Source organism: Leptidea sinapis, chromosome Z, assembly GCF_905404315.1.
Source record: "Leptidea sinapis chromosome Z, ilLepSina1.1, whole genome shotgun sequence".
Lineage (NCBI taxonomy): Eukaryota > Metazoa > Arthropoda > Insecta > Lepidoptera > Pieridae > Leptidea > Leptidea sinapis.
This window is the reverse complement of record NC_066312.1, coordinates 18,367,475-18,391,361: the sequence shown is the minus strand read 5'-3', so window position 1 is coordinate 18,391,361 and position 23,887 is coordinate 18,367,475. Positions and strand designations below refer to the sequence as shown.

Here is a 23,887-nt window from a genome sequence, read left to right as displayed (position 1 = left end):
GCTCACATTCTCTTGCAACACCAGAGGAATCACAGGAGTGTTGCCGACCTTTAAGGAAAGTATACACACTTTTTTTTTCATAGTTCAATCCACAGCTTTGAAGATCGCACTGTGGAGGACCGCCACTCATCCAGAAGTTGGGGATGATACCTGCGCTTTGTAGAGCTAGAATGTATATCGTATGAAATATGACGGGGTTAAGGTAGATCACAATATGGTCAGGATCCGTGGTTGTTGGTGGGCGTTTTAAAACGACAGCAAGTAAAACAAGTCTTACAAAACACACGGTATAATAATCGGCAAAAAACGTTTCACTTCACATTTATAATGGATTATGAAATAAGAACGTGTTGTTCACGGTATGCGAGTCCGACACAACCGCCTCGCTCAATAGTTCTTCCCTGTCTGTTCAGCGCTCACCCGGCGCCCGCTCTCGCACCGCATGCCGATCACACCCGAGCTCGGGCGAATCATCTTCATACTCGTTTTTTGTGCTCGACGTTCTTGAGACTACGACAAATATATTATTGACTTGCATTCATAATGGTACAGGCAAGTGTCTCAATCTAATTATTATTACTTAACATTAGGGTACTTGTAAAACTGTTTGTCCTCCTTTTCTATAAAAAAGAAAGATATTCCTTTAAATGTGCAAGATTCTCAATATGTCAATTTTGTCATTTGTACAATCATGCTGTGTCAACATCAATGATCTTTTAAAAACGATAGCACTGGTACTAACTTCCTACTATAAATAAAAACACATTTTGCTTGATAACTTTATTGAATTACTACAAGTATTATAATATGCTACATTTTATGATCAATTAACATCCAATATTGATCACACCTAATTGGTCAGTTATAAACACAATTTGACAAGCTGTATTGATCCAATCGGTATTTTAACTACTGATGACATTTTCACTATTTTAACTAAGCAATTTATGAATTTTGTGACCATAGTTCGAAATATTTAGAGAGAGATACAAGTGTACTTTGGTTAATTATAAAGACAAAAAGAATTGTATTTGGTAGTAATTTAGCATATACATTAAACTTGTAATAACAATGCGAGTTATCTAAATGAAAATTTACTATAGGGAAAGTGTGTGCTTGTAATAGAAACGCTTAAAAAGCTCACAAAGTGAATGTGGATGAATCGAATGGTTTCAGGTCCGACTACCACCCTTGGTGCTCAATTTAATTCATCATATTTACATAGAATCCATGATACAGTTAAAAATGTTTTAAAAGATAAATTTTATTGGTTGATTTAAAAGCTTAATAAAATAAGAAATACTTGAGTCGGTTTCAATATTTAGACTGGCTTCAGTGAGACCAACATCATAAGCGTCATTCTACTAAAAGCTGTGCTTACAGACAATGTGCAAGTAAAACATATGAAATTTCAATGCAATTCAACAACAATGTAGAGCTGTGAATACAGTGTGTATGTATATTACAATAAAAATATTTGAATTTGAATATACTATAAAAATTGCCTAAGTATTATTGCAAACTACAATGTTATAACCTAAATATTGATTTCAAAATTGTTAAAAGTCATACATGCAAGATAAATTTTTTTGTTTCATTAAAATAAATAGGTTTTGTAAAATGAATTTAAAATACACTATTCAGTTTCCTATAGTACCGGTAGAACATGATTTAAATAAAACATATTCTATCCTGGTGGTTAAAATTGAGTTAAAAATTATTCTAATATAAAATCAATCGAAGGTATCAACACAATAAATATCTGCACTTATTTTCGCATTTTAGCAGCGTTGTCAGCATTGTCCTTTAGGATTTTCGACTTGAGATGATCCTTATACTTTAATATACCACCCTGCCATTTAGTTGCACTTCCTTTCTCGCATATCCAAATTTCTTCAGCCACCTAAAACCATAACGTATATTTGTCATGAATTCCAATTAATAAATTGTTACTTTGAAGAGAAATATTTACATTTAATTTTTAATATATATTTTTGTGCCATGGATGTACCACAAAAAAACGATCTCGTTCCTGAGCGACAACTGGAGTACATCATTATTTGGTATAAATTATTTTTGAAATGCATTTTGAAACAATAAAGGTTAATAAAGCATACAATTTTGAAAAAGTTAGTTCAATACATCACAAAAACAAATTTTATATAATATGTTTGATTGCTCATGTTTCTATAACAATAATGACATCAGTCCGACACTAATTATTAATTTCAATATCCTCTAGTTATGTGATAAAACTATAAAAGTGATGTGTCTAAATTAAATATATATTCAAAAAAATTGTTATATTTCTTATAGATTTTAAAATAAGTGTCAGTTTTGTGCACTCTAATCTCAAGTTATTTAGAATCTTCATTTGTTTGTAAATTCGTTGCCCCTGATGTTTTGTGAGGAGCTCAACGTAACATTCAGAGTTGTTGTTTCTTTCAAACAGCTCACAAACAAACAAAAAAGTTAATTGAAAAAATGCACTAAATCTACACGGAAAGGTGTAGATTTGGTGCATTATTTCTAAACCCCACTGTGAAGCCAAAAACTACTAAGAAAATTGTCTGTTAGTCTCTTGAGTAAGAATTATATATCAATCACTTACAAATTGGAGTAACAACAATTAATAAATTACCTGATTGATGAGTCTGAAATCGTGGCTAACTAGCACAATTCCACCATCAAAGTCGTTGATGGCATCAGCCAACGCGTCAATGGTTTCCATATCAAGATGGTTAGTAGGTTCGTCCATCAGCAAAAGGTGTGGAGTTTGCCAAGCAAGCCAGGCGAATACGACGCGACAACGCTGTCCATCTGAGAGCTGGCGCATGGGACAGACCTGAGAGGAAATCATTTATCGTAGCATCAGTGGAACTAATTGCATGTACAGTCTTACAAATAAACACGGAATACAGAACAGGGGCGTGCATTCAATATTGGCAAATAGGCATAGCCTACCTCAATAACAACTAAAATAAAATTATATCGCACATGTTATAGTTAATTTTGTTCTATTTTTCTATAACCAACCAAACTTCCATTAAGCACTCACAGTTTTACCAAGGTTTTACCTTACGCTAAACCTTTTCGTATGCAGTTTTACAAACGCTTATCAGGAGCGCCTACGTTACAAAGAAATTATTTAGAAAAAGTGTTCGTCGAAAGTTATCCGACTACAGAAGAAGGTGCGCTCTTTATATACCAAATGTTCCAAAAACATGTCTTCGCTATTTAACAGCGTAAGGTAATCTAGCGTACTGGCCTATTATTGGCCCACCGCCTAAATCTTGACGAATTATTTTGCGACTCGCGAGGAAAACAATAACCAACAATCCCACATCTGTCTCAATCACTCCCATGTACCTGATTATAACCTGTTTCTCTCTGCTGCAAAGTGCAAGGCCATTTTGTTTTAGCTTTATTCTCTCTGTGTTTAGATTTTGTGTTTACTGTTTGTACAATGAAATAAAATAAACGACGTTGCTGTGTGTTATGTGTTAAAATAGTTAGTTATTAGGTCATTAAAACAAAAGAAGGAAATTAGGGTGTGCAATATGTAGAAAAACAATTAATATTAGTTTTAAATGATACGTATGTACAATGGGGAGCATTGTACCGTGCAATTTTTGTATTTTGAGTTCGTAAAAATTCTATGAAATGAATTTAAAGTTGTTTTTCGAAGCTACAAACGTTTCAATCTAATTATTACAATAATTAGAGTTTACATTGGATCATGGATGAGTGACATCTACTGGTGACTTTAGAAATATGAAAGTACACAATTCAATATCGCGTCATTATATTATTTCGATTCGATTCGATGTTAAATTTATGCTACATCTTAAATGTATCAAAAATCGACAGTAATTGCATTTTGCGTCTTTACCGCTAGAGGGCGGTAAAAATGAAAATATCTATATCATAGGTTATTTTAATAACAAAATCATTTTAAAAAACTACGTGTACCTTGGTTATGGAGCTACAATAGAATAACTACTTAACGTATTCTGAAGCTAAAAAAAAAACAGACTATATAAGCCATTTTTCAAGAGTTTAACTTTAATCATATGAATATAAAATTATTTTGCATAAAATATAAAATGAATTAATTTAATTAAAATTGTGCTGTACAAGATCTAAATTGCTAACAACTACATAACTTCATATTATTAGGAATTATACGTACCTAGAGTGACAGAAATTAAAATATTAGGATGACCAAATGGTCCCGAACCTATACGCGAAACACAAACAACTTCAATATTTTGACCTCAAAACCGCCACCACCATCCTAAAGACCGACAGCGCTAGGATGGTGTATATATATATATATATACACCATCCAGGTCGACAATTTTACTGTTTAGCATCAATTGCTTTGATTGTAGAAGAACAGAAGAGATGCACAGAACTTGATGGGACTTATATCTTCGAATTGTAGTATTTTAGGGATTGCGATTTGTATTTTTGAAAATAAGGAGAAAAAAATAATTAAATAATTGAAACATATCTAAAGATAGAAATAAACCTTGACAAAATTTGTAACGAAGCAAATAATCTTTGTCCTTATTTTTGGGTGAAGCAGTAATATTATATACTGGCTAACCCGACAGACGTTGTTCTGTACATAAGAAATAAAAAACTTTTTAATCAATTATTCATTAATATTTCATAACATCAAGAATTATTCCATTGTTGCATAATGAAGTTGTTTCACAGCAAAGCTGTGAAACTGTGCCTCAATAAATTGTCATACAAAATATGTCGATACAAAACAAATATTGGAAATAAAAATAAGTATGGGTCTCAAATCGAAATAAAATTATCCAATCTCTCAAGTTGAACTATACTGCACTTCATGAAAAAATACGCATTAAAATGTGTTCATTAGTTAAGGAGTTCACTGTTCACTTTCACTGGAACAAACATCAGACCATGGATTTATATATATTAAGTTAACCTGTAGATTAACAGTCAATTGCAACCTTTTATTAATTGTAGTAGAAATATAAATTTATCAACTTGACAAACTTACACAGGATACCAACATTATAAATACAGCTAATTATAATCAATGATTAAATTCTTAATGTAAAAGTTTTAAATTTTTACAATATATCGTTTCTGGTTGGCCGCAAGAATTATATGTTGCCCTGTTTGTAGAACTCATTGGCTCAATATTATGTCATGTGACGATTAACATCGAAAAAACAAAGCTGTGGCTTGTATATTAAATACATGCAGCATTCCAAATATGCTGCAATTCCTTATAATAATTTGATTATTGTTATTTTTTTACGCCATGCTCATTACAATGCAGTGCCGCTCAGGATTCTTGAACAACCTAAAAATTCTGAGCGGCACTACAATTGCGCTCGTCACCTTGAGTCATAATATGTTAAATCTCATTTGCCCAGTAATTTCAATAGCTACTGCGCCTATCAGACCGAAACACAAATAGGCGCCGTTGTGGTACCCATAATCTAGCCGGCATTCTGTGCAAAAGAGCCTCCCACTGGTAAATCATATTGTACATCATACTGTCAGCATCATTTTTATAATATTGTCTTATGTCATACCTGCTGTCTACCAGTTAAACCATATCTTCCAATTATTTTCCGCATTTCCTCCCGTTCCCTTACTTCTGGGAACTCCTTCATCATGTACTCGAGTGGTGAGAGATCTAAATCCAAGAGCTCATGTAAATGCTGATGGTAACGACCAATACGCAAGTGCGAGTTCTTACGTATCATCCCCATTGTAGGTACTAACTGAAAATTATTAATTAAAGAATAGCTGAAATGAGTATAAATCACTAACAAACACTAATTATCACTTTTCACATTATGAGTTTTAAGAGGAAATGTGATGTGAAAGGATTTTATCATTCAAATCATTTACGTGTTTAATTTAATAAATACATTAACATTCACTAATAAGTAAGCAACTGAAAAAATATGAACATAACATACAAATTACCTTATAGTATTATTATGGAGTGGTTTCTTTTTTTCATTTTCACTAAATATTAATAAATACATCGATTTTCAAGTAACTTCAATAAAAGGTCAAAGAAAATTTGAAAAAAATTCAACTTATTTAACTTGAGTAGCATTATGCTGATTACAGATTCTACAGTCTACACAGAAAGAAAACTAGAGAAAATTAACTTTAATATGTTCTTAAACATTTTTCAAATAATTTTAAGTAAATTTTCACATATATTTGTCCTTATTATTATTTGGTTATTTATTGGTGGATTGAAATATATAATGTACACAGAAAAACTTACATCTCCGTAAAGAAGCTTCAGCAGTGTGGATTTACCAGCTCCATTGGGACCCACCAAAGCCAGCCTTGTGTCAAGATCAATACCAAATTCCAAATTCTTGTAGATCCAAGGACCATCATCGTCATAACGGAATGATACATTCTGTGAAAATGTTTTTGTAATGAATTTATAAGTCACTAGCATAGATTAGCTATTCATATGTGACACCATGATAAGTGTTGTTACAAAGTAAGCTTAAGCCTTTGTTTAAAAACTTCACTAAAATTCAATTCAGTGTAATGTTACAGTATATATAAAAAAATATTACCTGAACCATAATGACAGGTGGGGGCACCTTTCCACAGGAAGGGAAGTAGAAGTTAAGGGTTTTGTCATCAACCACTTTCTCGGTTAGACCTTGGGCAACCATTTTTGCTAGCGTTTTCTCCTTAGATTGAGCTTGACGTGCCAGCTTAGCTGAGCCGTGACCAAACCGGGCAATGTAATTCTGTTAAAGTAATACAAAATTATTCACACATGTCAGCAATATTATATTGATTAGTTGATGTGTTAACAAGTGTTACCAACATCATGAACTGTCATAAGATATCCCATTTAATAATTACATTTATGCAACTGTTGTGTAATAAGGGGTATTAAAACACGAATGTGGATTGATAATAGTATCACATGTTTTAATACCTAATTATCAACAGTTGCATACAATAATTTATCTACACCCAGAATATGAATCCTCTAAAAGATTCTGGAACAGTTAGCTTACACACCACACACAGCTAAAACACCAGTCCTAGTAGTAACCTAATATCATTCATTACTGATTATATACAAATAAAATAAGTATTAATGAAACAATTATTTATTTTAGTAGTAATTTACATTTTGTACAGTGAAATAATTAAAATTCACTCGTATATAATGTTCTTTTGCAGCGTTTAAAATGAATCGCTTATTTTTTGTAAACAAAACAATAAAAATATCGAAGAAAAATGGCGGAGATTCGAATAACCTACTTTTTTTTACGGCGCGCGACGTTCTGGGAGTGTGGTTGCGCGCGTAAACGAAAATGTTCTTTTTTTGAAATTCATACAGATACCACGCATCGAGCAATAAGAATGTGGCTGTATGTTGAAACTCTTTGGGAATGAAGGGATAAAAAAAAAACAGTGGAGTGGTAGGATCAAATAACAATGGAAAAATACGAAATACATGTGACATGTTCTATGAATAAATATGGGTCTTCTAGAAAGCGACTGTACTGAGTAGACAACATAGTATTTTAATTATAATAATCCAACGTGACAACAAAAAATATAGTAATAGCTGTTATTTTTTTTTGGTTTAACTTTTAAGAACTGACTGTCACTTGTCTTATCTTATATATAAAATTCTCGTGTCACAATGTTCGTTCCCGTACTCCTCCGAAACGGCTTGACCGATTCTCATGAAATTTTGTGAGCATATTGAGTAGGTCTGAGAATCGGCCAACATCTATGTCTACCCTATATCTACCCCTAAATGTTAAGGGTGGTCCACACGACAAATTTTTTTTTTGACATTTTTTTTTAAATTTGTTTGATTATGAGTCAGCATTAAAAAATACATACAACTTCAAATTTTCACCCATCTACGATCAAGAGTTACTTTTGTATCGCGATTTTAATATCGGCAATACAATGTTTGCTGGGTCAGCTAGTTTTTTATAAAAATGTGTTTAATCAATATTCGGGACCAACCTTCATATGGGCAATTTGATCTTGTTCCCAATTGTATTGTTTCATTTGGTTTTCAAGCAACTCAAGCCTTGTCCTTACAAAGGCTTCATAATTGCCAGTATAGTATTTAAGTCTTCGTTTGCTCATATGAATTATATTTGTACATACACCATTCAAGAAGTCTTGTGAATGTGAAATCAGTACCAGGATACGTTTATAACTGAAAACAATAAAGAGACGCTTAACATGATATAAAATAACACTTTTATCTTATTTTAATAAAGGCCTGGGGTTCATGTATAACATTAAGTTAAATACCACCAAGCTATATTACATAAACAGCAGCATAAATATAGATATGAAGAAAAGTTCATTACACAACACCTACCATTGTAGTCAGTAAATTATTTATATCTTAGCTATGCTTTGTAGTTGTTGATATTAACAGTGGCATTGTAATCGACCACTACGAGTTTCTTAGAATTATTCACATTTCAGAACATAAAAACCCCAAAACTTCACATGCAATTATAATAATCCAACAAATCTGATACCTATACTTAACTGTAATAAAAAATTTCATATCTATAGAGTGACAACAAAAAAATATAGTAATAGCTGTTTTTTTTTTTTTGGTTTAACTTTTAAGAACTGTGTATGTGTATACAACAAACACAACCAGTTTTATATTCTTTGATATTATCTATGACATAGAATGTATGCCAATCAATTTAATCTACACATACTCACTGTTTTAGCTCTTCTTCAAGCCACACACAAGCATCCAGATCTAAATGATTGGTTGGTTCATCAAGTAACAAGAGATGTGGCTTGACATAAAGCGCGCGCGCCAATGCTATGCGCATACGCCAACCTGTAAATATAGTGAATTCAATCACTTTAAAATCAATTGATTGATATACTTTAAGAACCATTTATATATTAAGATTTAATTTGTTAACCTTATACAGGGTGTCCCAAAACTCAACAATAACCTGGTACCGGGCGAGAGGCCAAGGTATACCAGTTATGAAAACAATAAGAAAAAAAATCTATGTCACTTAGTCAAGCGATGACAGACATTTTTTGAAAATGTTAAAAATTTGACACCCTGTGTCGCATTTTTAGGTACTGTGTTCGCAATTTTCACAATTTTACAGTGATTTTTTTAATAATGTTATCTCAAATAACAGTGCTATTAATGGTAACCACAAATGAAAGTAATAATCATTGTTAACTAAGTAAAATAAATTAAATTTTGACGAGTTATGGTTTATAAAATTTATGTCAGTCAACTTTGACACTCTACGTTGGAAAAAAAATGTACTACACTACCTATGGCAAGTTTTTTTAAAAGATTACAGTACCTAAAAATGCGACAAAGGGTGTCAAATTTTTAACATTTTCGAAAAATGTCTATCATCGCTTGACTAAGTGCCATAGTTTTTTTTTCTTATTTTTTTCATAACTGGTATACCTTGGCCTCTCGCCTGGTACCTGGTTATCGTTGAGTTTTGGGACAACCTGTATAAAGATAATTTATTAAATCTTTTAGAACACTCTGGTATCTACCAAAATAATGGATCAATAAGACATTGATACACTGTAGAAGGAATTTTTTCTTGTGCAGTTATGTGGTTTCTACGGAAGTTCCATAGGAATCACTGTACACTTCCTGCTAAAGTACAGTATAAAAAAAAATACTTTTGCTATACTTCCATTGTTGTGTTATATTAATTGTTGGGTGTTACACCATATGACGCTGAATGATGATGAAGAAGTGGAAACACAACAAACATAAGCTTGTAATGATGAGATATTGTTGAGTTGATTAAATATTATTGTATTAACAGAGTATGGTAATAAGAGCCAACCTGATCCCCATACTTACCACCAGAAAAATCCTTTGTAGCTTTCTGTTGCATTTCTTTAGTGAAACCTAGACCATGAAGAATGTTAGCAGCACGTGCCTCTGCGGTGTCAGCATTCAACTCATCAAGACGATCGTAGACATCCAATAGTTGTTCTTGGGATTCTATAAACAATAGCATTTGTATTTTACTGCATATAATTCTATATGTTTTATTATCACTAAAACATTGCGTTACAGACGATCTGTCGTCTGCGATAGGCCTTAAGGAAATGTTCACCATCTAATGATGTATGAGCTATCAATACCAAATTACACTTGATTCATATCAAAAGAATAATAATATGACAAATACCATCATCTTCGCAATGGGCAAGCTCTTCTGCGAGTTTTTCCAATTTAATACGTTCCTCATCAACTTCCATTACACACTGCAGAGCAGACTTATCAGAAGCTGGCATTTCCCGTGTCAAATGGAAGATATCAATGTGCTCCGGAATTGGAACTTCACGCCGACCCAGCGCAGCCAAAAGAGAGGATTTTCCTGTTAAAATATAATTGCATAAATAAATTTTAAGGTTCATGTATTTTGCGAATTTTTATTGGCATTATTTTTTGTCATAAAAACAGCTCACTGGATTTTACTGTTTTTCTGATATATATTTGATCTGTATGTAGCGGACACAGTAATAATGGTGGGATGGAGGTGAAATTTTACGCTTATAAAGAAGCCTTATTTGGTCTGTTGTGAACAAAATATTAAATCAGTTTCTTATCAAAGAATAAGAAGAAATTTTACTAGAACTCAATCATATGAAATGTTAGAATAACTTAGAACTATAACTAAACAAACACAACAACACACATGATTTCTTTCAAAATAGTTCAATTGTCTAGGTGGAATTTAGTGACATACATACAGAACTATAATATGAGACAAGTAAAGAATATACTTATCAGAATATCAATTGCTTAAAACTTATGTTTTAATACTAGCACTAGTCAAAACTAACAATACATGGCCCAATACACTATGTAACATGATTATTATAAGGTATGAAGGTTGATTTGAATAGATCAGTTTGCAAAACACTTTTTTTTTACTTTGAAGAATCACAAGAGCATTGCCACTTTTTGAGGATGGAGTACCTGCTTTTTTTAAGTAATTTCAAGCTTGTATATACTGTGTGAATCAGAAAGGGTATAACATCCCTTCAATGCTGCGCTATTTTACGCTACTAAAGTAGGTACCTAGTTATTTCATGACTTGACCTTCAAAACAGCCCAGGTACACATGGTACAGGGAGAAGTAGGTAGGTAGGTTTTGCAGCAACACCACTAAATGAAGGGTTAAGTGCCTTCCTTCCCTTTCAATACATAATCACACGAAATCACTGCAATCCAAATAGTCCCGCAAATAATAACGCGGCGAACTGACAAGCATGACTGTGGGAAGACAACTAAAGTCTAAAATTACTTATTTTGGTAAATAGGTAAATATCCCTTGAAATTAAGATTATGATTAAGGTGTATGCACACTAGACCGAACCACACAAGAGCGAATAATACATAGGCAAGCACGTGGCTTGTGTTTATGCATTACACATACAATTACAATAACTTACTTCCTATTATTGTGTAACAAAATAAGGAACACTACATTTCACACCTGTATTCCAGAATGGTTAGACAAAGGTGTATTTTTTCCACACACAAAGTTTATTTCCGATGTAATAGGGCGCAAGCCTCCACATTTCTAAACTCTGGGCTGCTACAGAGAAATTTCTTACGAAAAACACAATAACTACTTCTGCCCGGCCCGGGCATAGAATACCTACCTACCAATTATGAATACGAGAATGGTTAAGAAGGGAAGAGACGAGCTAGATGTTGATCGGATGGTAATTGAAACGCCCTGCCATACCACTCAAGAATTTTGATAAACCAAAATATTTGAGTGGCGCTACAATTGCGCTTGTCACTTTGAGACAAGATGTTAAGACTCATTTTCTAGTAATTAGTATAATTAAAGCTATGGCACCATTCAGACCAAAACACAATAATGCTTCCACACTTCAGAGCAGAAAAAGGTGCCATTGTAATACCCATAATCTAGCTGGCATTCTGTGCAAGGTATAACCAGTCCCACGATAATGAAAGTAAATACAAATTTGGAATTATTTTCGACTTCATCCTGCATTGGATGGCGTAGGTAATAGCTTATCAAAAAAAAAGAACTCATTACATTTTAAATTACATAATAATATCTTGAATAAAAATAGTGCAGTGTGAATATGCCTTTAGAGCTCTTGGCATAATATAATAAAGATGTTTGTGTGTTTGTGATTGGATAATGTTATCCTCACATTATCCAATCACAGAGGTGTAATAATCGTGATTCAAAGAATATTAGACAGACAGGGCCAATCTTTTAACCTAAATGCATAAAAAACTAAAGTAAATACAAATTTGGGATGATTTTCAATGTCACCTAAAGAAAATGCACATACATTACGTAAATCGAATCATAAATCTCAGAGTAATCGGTGTACACTCATAAAAAAAAACCAATTGAATTGAGAACCACCTCCTTTTTGAAGTTGTGTAAAAATAACTTTGTCTTCATGGAAAAATGAAACATAATTTGCCTCACAGCTGCAATGAATAGTAGACATTTTAATATTATCTAATATTATGTCACATCTATGTTAATCATCTGTTTTAGGTCAAAGAGAGTTCAGAAAAACAGCTGATAAGGGTTGTGGGATACATGACATACATGGGATACAAGACTTTTGCAAAAAATTAGCACTTCAAAAATTGTATTAAAATATAATGCAAATCCATTTCTAACTTCATGTCTGGTTCAAGGTATAGCCATGAAGTTTCACCGTGTAAATACTAGATATTATAAATTTATGAAGTTATAAAAGTACATTCCACATATAATTTTTTTATTTCAGAAAATTACTTATAATAAAGTTAATTGGATCTTTATCTTTAACATCCCGTTTATTGTCTCTTAATAGGGCTTTGGTGTTCAATACTGTGTTGAGTCCATTCGGACATAAGGATTCACCTTATAGATAGAACATGTAGACAGACCCCACATCTCTATGCAATGCCAAAAATTCAAGCCATTACAGTGGATTTGATCATCAATTATTTATTTTGTTTTATTGTTATATAATATATAATCATTATTAACCTTCTGAAATTGGCAGTGTACCAGACCACTAGATTATACAGATACACTAAAACCGAGTGTGCCATATGGCACACTATTCCCTCCCCCCACCCCTTATTTTGTTTATAAGATGGTTTATTTTGCATGGTCTTATAGCTTGTTTCAATACCTTTCAGATACATTCACTCAAATCACCCTAATTATAAGCAATCTATTAATTCATGTAAAATAATATGATTTGAGAGAACTCTGTGTGAATGCCAAAATCACACCTATCTGAGGTATACCACAAGAATCAGTTTCCCGGAACAGATAGATTAAATAATTAAAATTTTCGCAAAAGCTTCCTTTTCATATGTAACACATTCATTTATTACATTACATATGTTGCTTCATGAGTTCAATTTAAGATTCTTATGTTGTTCATTGAGCATACAGAATGTTTATTCAGCCACTCATAACAAGTATGCTTCAGATGCTCATCAATTCAATTTGACATAATACTTCCTAGCAATAACAAGAACAGGCAGTATTCATAATGAATAAAATGCTAGTGGACATAAAAATTATTCGCAATCAAACTTAAAACAAGGCAGGCATCATTGTACTGCAATATAATTAGCCAGAGCATGTTACAATAACAGAAACCTTCGATATGATTCATACAAATATAAATAAGTTGTTGAATGTTATAAGTTTAAACATGTTTCCCAACTAGGTCATCTTGGTATTTATTTTAAGCAAACTAATAACTCTCAATTAAATCTATACTAGTCAAGTTTTATACATACCACATCCATTTAGTCCAACTAGGCCATATCTTCTACCACAGTTCAACTCTAGTAATGTGTCCTGCAGTAATTCACTACCATAAAAGGTGATTGAGAAATTAGCTATCTTAACATCCCTAGACCGAGGATGGACAGCAAGTGAGCCAGTACATGACCTGGCCTCAGAATTCATATTTGCCTCAGCTTCCAGCTTAAGACATAATGCCTCTAAAATTAATAACATTTTATTTAATGAAAAAATAAATTCAGTGGTTGTCTTATATTTTGCCTATACATTAACATAAAGAAAAAAATTGTAATGACTAGCTAGAAATCAATAATTACCTTCAGCCGTGAGCTCACGTTCCTCTTTACCGTTCGTTGAAGATCCATTCTGTTCAGCTGTTGTTACTTTCGCAATAGGTTTTTTATTTCTGTTGGTCGCCTGCTCTTTTTTCTTTTGCTGTGCTCGTTTTTTCGCATCTGACGGCATTTTTCTTTTAAAGATAAACTGCAAAAAATAACTTAGTTTACCTTCACATTAATGATTCATGATAATCTCTGCAATCGAATTCACATCACTAAACTCTATATTTTATTCACTTCGCACGTTGATTACATTTATCTAGGACTTCAACAGATTATGCTGACATTTCCCAAAAACTTGCAGTTCAGCGTAAAGGGTTATTGTGATCTAAATAGATGTAGTTTTCATATTAAAATAAACTAAATCAAATTACCAATACCTATTAATTTCACACAATGTTTAAAAGAAGATAAGCGCGTCTACACGTGCTGCTTTAAAAAGAAAGACACACTTCAATACTTGATTTTTTTTTTTTATATTAATTCGTTCTTTCGAACAGGCTATAGCCAGGGGCCTTACTGCCTTGTCGTTAGTATTTTCATTTCTTTGGTATTTATTATTTTCACTATTTTGTTTTACAAAAAGTCCAATCCAGTTTTCTCATTTCATCTTACATTATTTCCATTTTCCTTTTCCAATTATGTATATTCGATAGCGAATATTTATAGTAGTTTCTTTCATCAAATCCAATCCAGTCTTAAAGTCATCAGTTATTTTACCATTTCCGTTAATGTATAATTCTCTAAAGAATATTTTCCATATTTTCCTTTTAGTAAGTCCAAATCCAGTAATATAGTCTCTAATAATTTTCCCCTTTTCTTAAAGTCAAATCCAGTGTAATTTGCATAACTTTTTAGAATAATACCTACCTATTTACATTATCTGTTCAGTTCGCGAATTGCGCTATGCTATTACTAGTTGTATATGTACAAGTTATAACGTATTTACATAATTATAAACAAATTTACAACGTATGTATCTACAAATTACAATGTATTTACAGTACTACATACAAATTTATACAAGGACATATAAGTTGATGTGTCCTTTAACCTTTCCGGATCGGCGCGCTCCGGATCTCGCTGTACACTATTGATCGGCAAGCTTCCGGCAATTTCGCGGCATTTTCCCCGTGTGTATTATTTTACGTGTAGTTATAAAATGCTTATAACTAGGGTGATATGAGTGACTGTCACTGAAAGCTATTGAAACATGCTATAAGACCATGTATAAATTATTCATATTGTCTTTCTTTTTTTTTTCACACAGACTTTTCATTCGAAAAAAAGTGTAAAAATAGGTATATTTTAAAATAAATATTGTTATTATTGTTAATTACTTGTTTTATTTATTTCCTTTTATGTTTTTGTAATGAATAGTATATGTTAATTATAAAATAAAGCTTAAATCTCCACAAAGAACGATCTTCGTGTAAAGTCTTGATAACGACCGCTCGCTGCGCCGGCCGGGAACAAGTGGACACATAAGTGCTTTGTCCGTAAAGCTATGACGTCGAATATTGGTGGCCTTGAATCGTAACGGATCGAAATGTGTTTGGGAATTCACTCGTTCATAACTGCGTAGGCAAATAAACCATCTTGTACACCTAATAAGGGTGAAAACTGGATGAGGTAAAAAAGTGCCCCGCGGCACAGCCGCTCTCATTGTTTTTTGAATTACCAGTGCCCGCGGGCACGGCCGATGCGGAAAGGTTAATAGATCTATTACTGAGAGCGGGATTATATTGGGTGCACCATATATTTCCAGTAGCTCATCCATCAGCACAAGGCGCTGTATGCCAAAGGACGAACAATCAAAAAAGATGTGATCCAGAGACTGATCTTGTTGCTTATTACAATGGTCACAAAAAGGAGAGGAGACAATTTTTTTGCGATGAAGATGAAAATTCAATCGATAGTGACCAATACGCATTCGTGTTATTGTAGTATAGAACTTTCTGTGAGCGTTATTTTTAAACTTACAAAACCAGGGTGTGCTATTAACGGGATTATCTAACAAAGTATACGAATGAGCCTTATTTTCAACTTCTGTACAATTGTACCAATATCTTCCCCAAAGAAGAGTCATACGCTGTTTTAGATTACTTATTATATCTGTATATGGTATGTTAATGTCTAGATCTTTGCAATCAGGATATAGGGATAGATCGGATATATTAATGATAGTTCTAGCTAGAAAATCAGCGCTTTCGTTTCCTGCTACTCCTATATGGGACGGGACCCAAACGAAATCCACTTTAATATCGATTAAACATAGTTCGAACCACAATTCCTTTATAGCAAAAATGATGTAATTGATGTTAGCACTCATTTTGTTATTTGACAAACTTTTTAACACACTCATACTATCACTAACTATTACCCACTTCTTATTAAGTTGATTTTGTTTCTTAATATGCTTTAAAGCAAAAAGAATAGCGACGGCTTCAGCAGTAAAAATACTGGCATATCTATTAATCTTAAAGCCAATACCCTTCCTAATTTCAGGAAGGTAGATTGCAAAAGAAACATTATTATTGTTTTTTGCGCCATCCGTATAAACAAATTTACAATTAGACCATTCTGACAATAATACATGAACCTCCTCTTTTGAAGTTAAATTTGGATCTATTACAACATTAATTGCAGAATATTTACATCGAAAAGAACCTGCATGGCAGGGAAGTATATCATTATTCTGATGAATATTTAAATCTTGTAGAAATTTAAAAAATGAAGAAAAATCTTGCAAGATAAACAACTGTCTCGGAAATGAAGACGATTGATAAGCAATAAGATTCTTAAGAAGATTGTTCGTCGGCAAGCTATAGAGCTTTAAAATAAATCTTTCTTTAAGATAACTAAATCTAATACACAAAGGAGGAAGGTTGGCCTCGATTTGCATAGCAGCTATTGGGCTAGTTTTAAGTGCACCCAATATTGTACGCATACATTTATTTTGTATTTTATCCAGACTATTAACAATTTTGCTGTCTGCGGCGAAACAATGAAAGCCATATTCAAAATGACTACGAATAAGCGATTTATACAAAATTAACAATATTTTAGGGTCCGCTCCCCACGACGTTGCACACAAAGATTTTAATACATTATAAGCTTTATTCGCTTTAATTATAACACTATCTGTATATTTTTTCCAAGAAAGTTTTGGAGTAAATGTTACACCTAGAAATTTTATGTCACATGAAATAGGCAGTGGAATGCCATTGTATAAAATGGGAGGTAATATGATGCGTTTACGACCAATCACAAAGACTTTTGATTTGGTTGGATTTACATTTAAATTAAGATAAGAAAAGTATTGATATAAATTTACAAGTGCTTTATTAATAGTAGCGGCTAAATTAATCAGATCAACTCCCGATACATAGACGACTAAGTCATCTGCATACTGTAGGTTTACTATATTTGGCCCCAAAATAAGGTTCAATCGTCTTATGTACATAATAAAAATTAAAGGAGACAATATTCCCCCCTGACAAACACCTAGAGAAGAAAGTCGTGGTCCATACAAATGTTTATTAAATTTTACATATACTTTTCTGTCAGTCAAAAAGGATTGCATCCAATTTATTATTTTACCTGGTATCCCTAACATTGATAACTCGTCACAAAGCACGGCAATATTTACACTATTGAAGGCACCTGAGATGTCAAAAAATACAGACAAAAGATATTGATTACTTGCTAAACATTGATGCGCATCAAGCTGTAACTGCGCTATACTCTCCCTAGAAGACCGACCTTTGCGAAAACCAAACTGATTATTAGGCAAAAGACAATTTTGTTCTATAAAGAACTCGAGACGTTGTTTTAGAAGCTGCTCAAATATCTTCCCAACACAAGACGTGAGAGCTATAGGTCTATAAGAGTCAGGTAACATTTTATTTTTGTCTGGCTTTAAAACTGGGATTAAACAGTCTGTTTTCCATTCTGCAGGAATAGTATTCTCCTTCCATAGGCGATTAAGATTATTTAAAAAGATGTTGAGACTGTGGCAATTAAGTTTTTTGAGTAAAATATATGGAATGGTATCAAGACCGAAAGATGTATCTCTTCTAGTAAATAAAGCGGATTTTAGTTCTTGTAAAGAAAAAGGCTCTATCAAATATTTATTACTATCATTAACAACATTTACATAGTTAGTTAACTCATTTGATACAAAGTCAGAAGTATACTTTTGTAGAAAATCTGGAATCCAACTATCATTCAACACACTGTCAGGAATGTAAGTTTTGTTAAATTTGCGCATGTATTTCCAAATTGAAGACAAAGGAGTACAACGATTAAATGAATTGCACAAGCCTATCCAGCTATTTCTTCTTTCACTTTTTAAGATAAGTTTTTTTAAAGCCCGCAATCTCTTAAACTCCACATAATTTTCATCAGTGGAGTTGTTTTTAAAATTAATGTAACCATTTTTAGCATTTAAAACTGCTTCTGTACACCTCTGATTCCACCAAGGCGACCAAGGATATTTAAAAGATTTTTGTGAACAAGAACTAGTAGCATTATTACTATTAGAACTTTTGGAAAACAGACAGCTAGGGATTGACTGCTTGGCAGCAGAAAGTAAAATATTACAAAAGGAATTAAAAGCATCTATTGAAGATAAAGTGTCAAATTTAACATCATCCAAATAAGAAACAACTAAGTTACTATACATATTCCAATTCACCTGCTTATAATTAGGGTGAGTGGGCAAATGTAGATTATTACATAATGTGTTTTGCAAACTAATACTATCACTACTTACTGCCATTTTTATTATTACAGGGAGATGATAACTACTGCCCAGAGGACTGTCAATAACTGACCAGTCACATAAAAGAGCCAAAGATGGAGTTACCAAAGTCAAGTCAAGAGCATTAGGACGCCAAGATGGAGATCCTATTGTGGTAGCTTGACCATTATTCAGAATAACAAGACCATTCTCATCTATAACCTCTAAAACATCTTTACCTCGAGGCAATGTATCAACACATCCCCACAACATGTGATGAGCATTGAAATCACCTGCAAATATCATTGGCTCTGGAATGGACTTAATTAAACTGTTTAAATTGTTTTTATTAAATGGAGGATTTGAATTGGAAGGACTGTAAAAACTCACAATACTCAGTTCTTTGTTATTAATTTTAATTTTAATGCAAACATTTTGTAGAGCACTATCAAAATATGTATTTATGTTAGAAAATGTGATATTAATATGAATAAAAATTGCTACACCATTGTGTTTATTACCACAATCATTCCTTATTGTGTTATAGCCTTTTATTAAAAAATACTGATGTGGTTTTAACCAAGTTTCCGAAATTATAGCAATATGGATATGATTTTCATATAAAAACCTTGTAAAAATAAGCCTATTACTAATAATACTTTGAGCGTTCCACTGCACTATATTCAATGTATCCATAATAACAATTAACTAGATGTCTTTTTTCTAAAAGTGTTATTCAGAATTTCCTTAATACTATTTGAATTTATAGTTAACTTATCTTTATTTGTACAAATTTGTAAAACTGCTTCAACCAAGAGGTTCATAAATTTGTCAGATTTTATAAGATTGCTCAGGTGTGTGTCAATATACTTTGAGTTTAATTGAGGGAAAGCAGATTCATTGAAGAGATCTGAGTATCTAACACTACGGGACTTCACTTTGTTTTCTTCAATTTTTTGTTTTTTCAGAGGACAGGTAGATGAGATAGCTATGTGATCTCCACCACAGTTGGCACATTTTGTTAAAGTTTTTGGACACATTTTAAAATTGTGATTGTCAGAACATATGGAACAAACTTCATTGTTTCTACAAAATTTAGCAATATGGCCAAATTTCATACAGCGTAGACACTGTTTAATAGGGGGTACATATACATTAACCTCATGCCTCCAGTGATCAAGTGTTACATACTCAGGTAACAACGTTGATGCAAATGTGACTGCAACAGTTTGCGTTGGAACAAAGGAGACAACACCCTGTGGGTCCTTTACTCGCCGCATGAACCTTCTCACAGCAATAACTTTTTTACTCGATGCAATTAATTGATGAATTTTTTTGTTGGAGTAATCAGTGGGAACAGAAGTAAGAACTCCAGTGACCTCCGTTTCAGAAGCCGGAATTGAGGCAACCATCTCCAACTCGCTAAGTAACTTTTCATTTTTTAAAAATACATTCGCATTGTTAGGCAGGTCAAAGGTAACACCAACTTTAAAAGCATTAACGGACCTCAGGTGCAACACACCCGATACGCAATGCCTCCTGATTCCATTTGACAGACCCAACCTGTCCTTGTCTGATATTTTGACTTCACCCTGCTTGCGATTGAGAAATACAATAAATTCCTTCTTATTTGAATTTTCGTCGTATAACCTATAATAATTTGTCGCTCTATAAGGGGTATACTTCTCTTTATCCTTTCTTCTTACAATGAGACGTTCAGTCACCTCCGCGTCAGATACCGAGGATTCGGATAGGGGAAGTTCGTCTGCTGGTTCTGCGTCGCTCTGGCCGTTCTTCGGCCTTTTACCTGTACGCTTCCCCATGGCGATGGGGAAGCGCACTTAACAATTTATATATACAAAAATCGAATATTTATAAACCAGGATAAACAATTTACAAGTATGAAAAATATATGCACTATGAACAATAATTTAAACAATTTTTTTTTGTATAAGCGCGCCTTCCTTAGTTCACTCGTTCCCGCCAAAAAAAAAAAAAAAACCTTCAATACTTGAACAAATTACAAAACTGAAGAACACTGATGACTAAGCAAGTGGAATATTTAGACTGATTGACAGTGACAGCTGATATTGTGTGACATTGGCAATGAGTAGGTAAGTGGTACGATTGAAAATAATTCTAGGACCAACATAATATTTGTAGGTATTTTGCAAGAAAAAGTTATTAATTTAAGTACTTCAAAAATTAGCTTCCCTTCGAAATTTTGTTGAAATTTTACGAGAAATAAATACAATGGATCTTTTACGTGGATCTCAAGCTAGTTAGAGTAATAGTGTTCGGTAATCTCAAGTCATTCCGCGATTCCATTCAGAAGTCTTATCATACCATACACAGCATGCCATACATTATAGTCACAGAGCATACCTAACGGAATAGGTTTTTGTGGTAGTGAATCGTGTGAACGGGTGACGCGACTTCGCCTTTGGCTTACGAATCGACTCGTGGCATTGCCCGGTGAGAATCTACCCTGGCGGGCGGGCGTCGAATGTTGAAATCGCTGTCAATTATTTTCAACACGTACAGTATTGGCTAGAATATAATTCAAGCAAAACTCTTACGAAATTAGTCCACGTGTGACTTACCTTGTACCCAGATATAAGTATCTTAATTGCTTTGAAGTTCATTTTAGATTTTTATAAGTATCGCAGGATGCCTGCAATACCACCGTCTCAGAGGGATCTTTTCTCTTTATAAGTATCTATACCTAATAATTTTAGGCGTTTTCTTATTGAATCTGGCCAGCTGACGTCCAGCGCAACATCGCTGCATTGCTTACATCGTTGGACTGATATTAGTATAGATGATTTTGGAAATAGGATTTAGTGAAAAACAATGACGACGGTTCTTGAGTAGTTTATTTTTAATTTGATCTATTATTTACGTTTTATTTATAATATAATTTTTTAGTATTTATTTAAGTATAATATAATAAACTAATTTAACATATTACGGCGCTGCTCGTCTCATGTAGACTGGCTCAACACGCGATATTCTTATGCATGGCCGGCCCTGGAGCAGTAATCCAGATGAGAAGAATATCGCTGTTACTTATACAAGCTTCCAAGCTGACTAAGGCTTGAGATCTATAGAGCGAACTTAGACTTTGCTCAGACTTAACTTACGTTAGTCGAGTGTGATAAAACTTTTGCATTGGGCTGTCTTAGCTTGACTTAACTATAAAAATGATATTAAAGATTATGCTAAGCCTACACTCAGTTAAGTTTTATCTATGTAATGTCTGAGTACGCTATTTATCTATCATTAATATGTGCGTACTACCACAGTTGGGATGGATACTTGCGTATTATACTACTTACGCAAACAATTACGGAATAAAATACGGAGAAGATATCATGTTTACCCAATTATTATAGGTCGTCAAATTGAAGGCAATATTTATGAATATGCCAGAATACGAATTTTTGTTTACGATGTTACGAACGCGCGTACAGTCGGTCGCTCGGTCAGCGTCGCAATGAGCGTACTAATTTATCGCCATAGCGCGTCAACGGACCGACGAGCTCGACTAACGATTCTCGTCAGCGCGACGTAGCTGTACGCGCAGCAATTCATCAGCGCTGTACTAGAACTCGATCATAATATTATGTTTTCATTGTTATAGCTGCGCTTGACCGACGTCATCGATGACCGTAGGTCGAGCACTAAATGCAGCCTAACGACCCGGCCTACGACGGCGCCAACAAGCAATACATTATTTGTATATTTATACTCCTTCGGTGTTAATGTATGGTCTTACCAGGAGTGCTTAGTTTTTGTAGAAGGTAAATAATAAAAAAAATAGATCTTGAAGGTATTTATTATAACGAACAATAAATATTATATTATATTGAATTTAAACACTTCATAAAACACAGTTGATTGTTATTATTTTATTAGCTTAATTTAAAAAGGAAGCTTTACAACATTTCCTAAGACCAAAGCACAACAATAGTTGATATATACTTATGTGATATTTATGCCCACATATTGTTTCACTATGTTGGTAGTAGGTAGTTATTTTAAGCTGCGAAATTTACATTAAATTATCAACGACAGTTGACAGTAGACCGGCCCGACTTCTTAGATTCCATGTTAGATTGTAATGGATAAAAATATAAGATACTATAATGTTTCATCGATAGGTTTAGCAGCGCATGTATGCACGCAATGATGACTTATTTAACAACTAGCTGACCTGGCAAACGTTGTTTTGTCATATAAATTATATATGTAAACCTTCCTTGAGCTTCATCGAATCTGTTATAAAAGATTTCATTGTCGAATAGTTTAGGAGTTATTAGGGAACATACATTCTCTTTTATATATATATATATATATAAGATTACTTGATACATCTTGGGTTACATTATGGAAATATTTGTAGAATTCTCATTTATTAAAAATAAAATACAGCCCACGTTGCTCGCTGGTGATGTAGCTTTCTATCGGTGAAAAATTTTTAAATTGATATAGAAGATTTTGAACTTAGATAATTTATACATCTAGATACAGGTTCTTGCTTATAGGCAACGTATGACAACAGGCCATGTTTCATATTTTAGTGTGATGCGTTGCTGAAAATAGAGGCTAACGGTCCGCCGCTATTCTTTTTTCGACGATTTTTTTAGCTGCCATAGTCTTTCTAGACGTATAAATTATCTAACATATTGAGTTCATCCATTACAAATTAAGATAAAAAAAATCTTCTCTGTGTAAAATTAGTGTGGATTTCGAATTTGAATATTATTTTCAGCCTTTAGTGGTGGTATTATACCGCCCCAAATTATGGATACCGCATACATTTAACCCGAATCAACTTTTCTTTCAGTAACCTCAATAACATGAGATGCTGTTACCCATACATGAATCAAACGGGTGACTTGCTGTTAAGGAAGAAATATCCGCCAATGAACCAG

The 23,887-nt window shown here is 33.2% G+C and overlaps 1 protein-coding gene and 1 long non-coding RNA gene across 2 annotated transcripts; one reads left to right on the top strand and one right to left on the bottom strand.

Annotated features, from left to right (window-relative positions):
- Positions 1–765: 765 nt before the first annotated feature.
- On the bottom strand, positions 766–14,671 carry LOC126978431 (ATP-binding cassette sub-family F member 2). The gene is made up of 12 exons (XM_050827214.1): positions 14,587–14,671; positions 14,186–14,351; positions 13,862–14,068; positions 10,239–10,427; positions 9,905–10,048; positions 8,764–8,887; positions 8,035–8,233; positions 6,606–6,785; positions 6,299–6,439; positions 5,586–5,777; positions 2,642–2,845; positions 766–1,903 (listed from the first exon to the last, which is right to left on the bottom strand). The coding sequence occupies exons 2-12, from the start codon at positions 14,331–14,333 to the stop codon at positions 1,769–1,771; spliced, it is 1,863 nt and encodes a 620-aa protein (XP_050683171.1). The 5' UTR covers positions 14,334–14,351; positions 14,587–14,671; the 3' UTR covers positions 766–1,768.
- Positions 14,672–17,847: 3,176 nt separating this feature from the next.
- On the top strand, positions 17,848–20,391 carry LOC126978452 (uncharacterized). The gene is made up of 3 exons (XR_007732627.1): positions 17,848–18,103; positions 18,653–18,920; positions 19,004–20,391. It is a non-coding gene; the product is annotated as an uncharacterized LOC126978452 (long non-coding RNA).
- Positions 20,392–23,887: the final 3,496 nt, after the last annotated feature.

What these genes read in the sequence shown, in the direction of transcription:
- LOC126978431 (XM_050827214.1), bottom strand. Translation starts at nt 14,333, where the DNA reads ATGCCGTCAGATGCGAAAAAACGAGCACAGCAAAAGAAAAAAGAGCAG. An exon ending in TACAAAGGATTTTTCTGGTG is followed by an intron (nt 8,888 to 9,904) that starts GTAAGTATGGGG and finishes CTATATTTACAG; the next exon opens with GTTGGCGTATGCGCATAGCA. An exon ending in TGAAGCTTCTTTACGGAGAT is followed by an intron (nt 5,778 to 6,298) that starts GTAAGTTTTTCT and finishes AATAATTTTCAG; the next exon opens with TTAGTACCTACAATGGGGAT.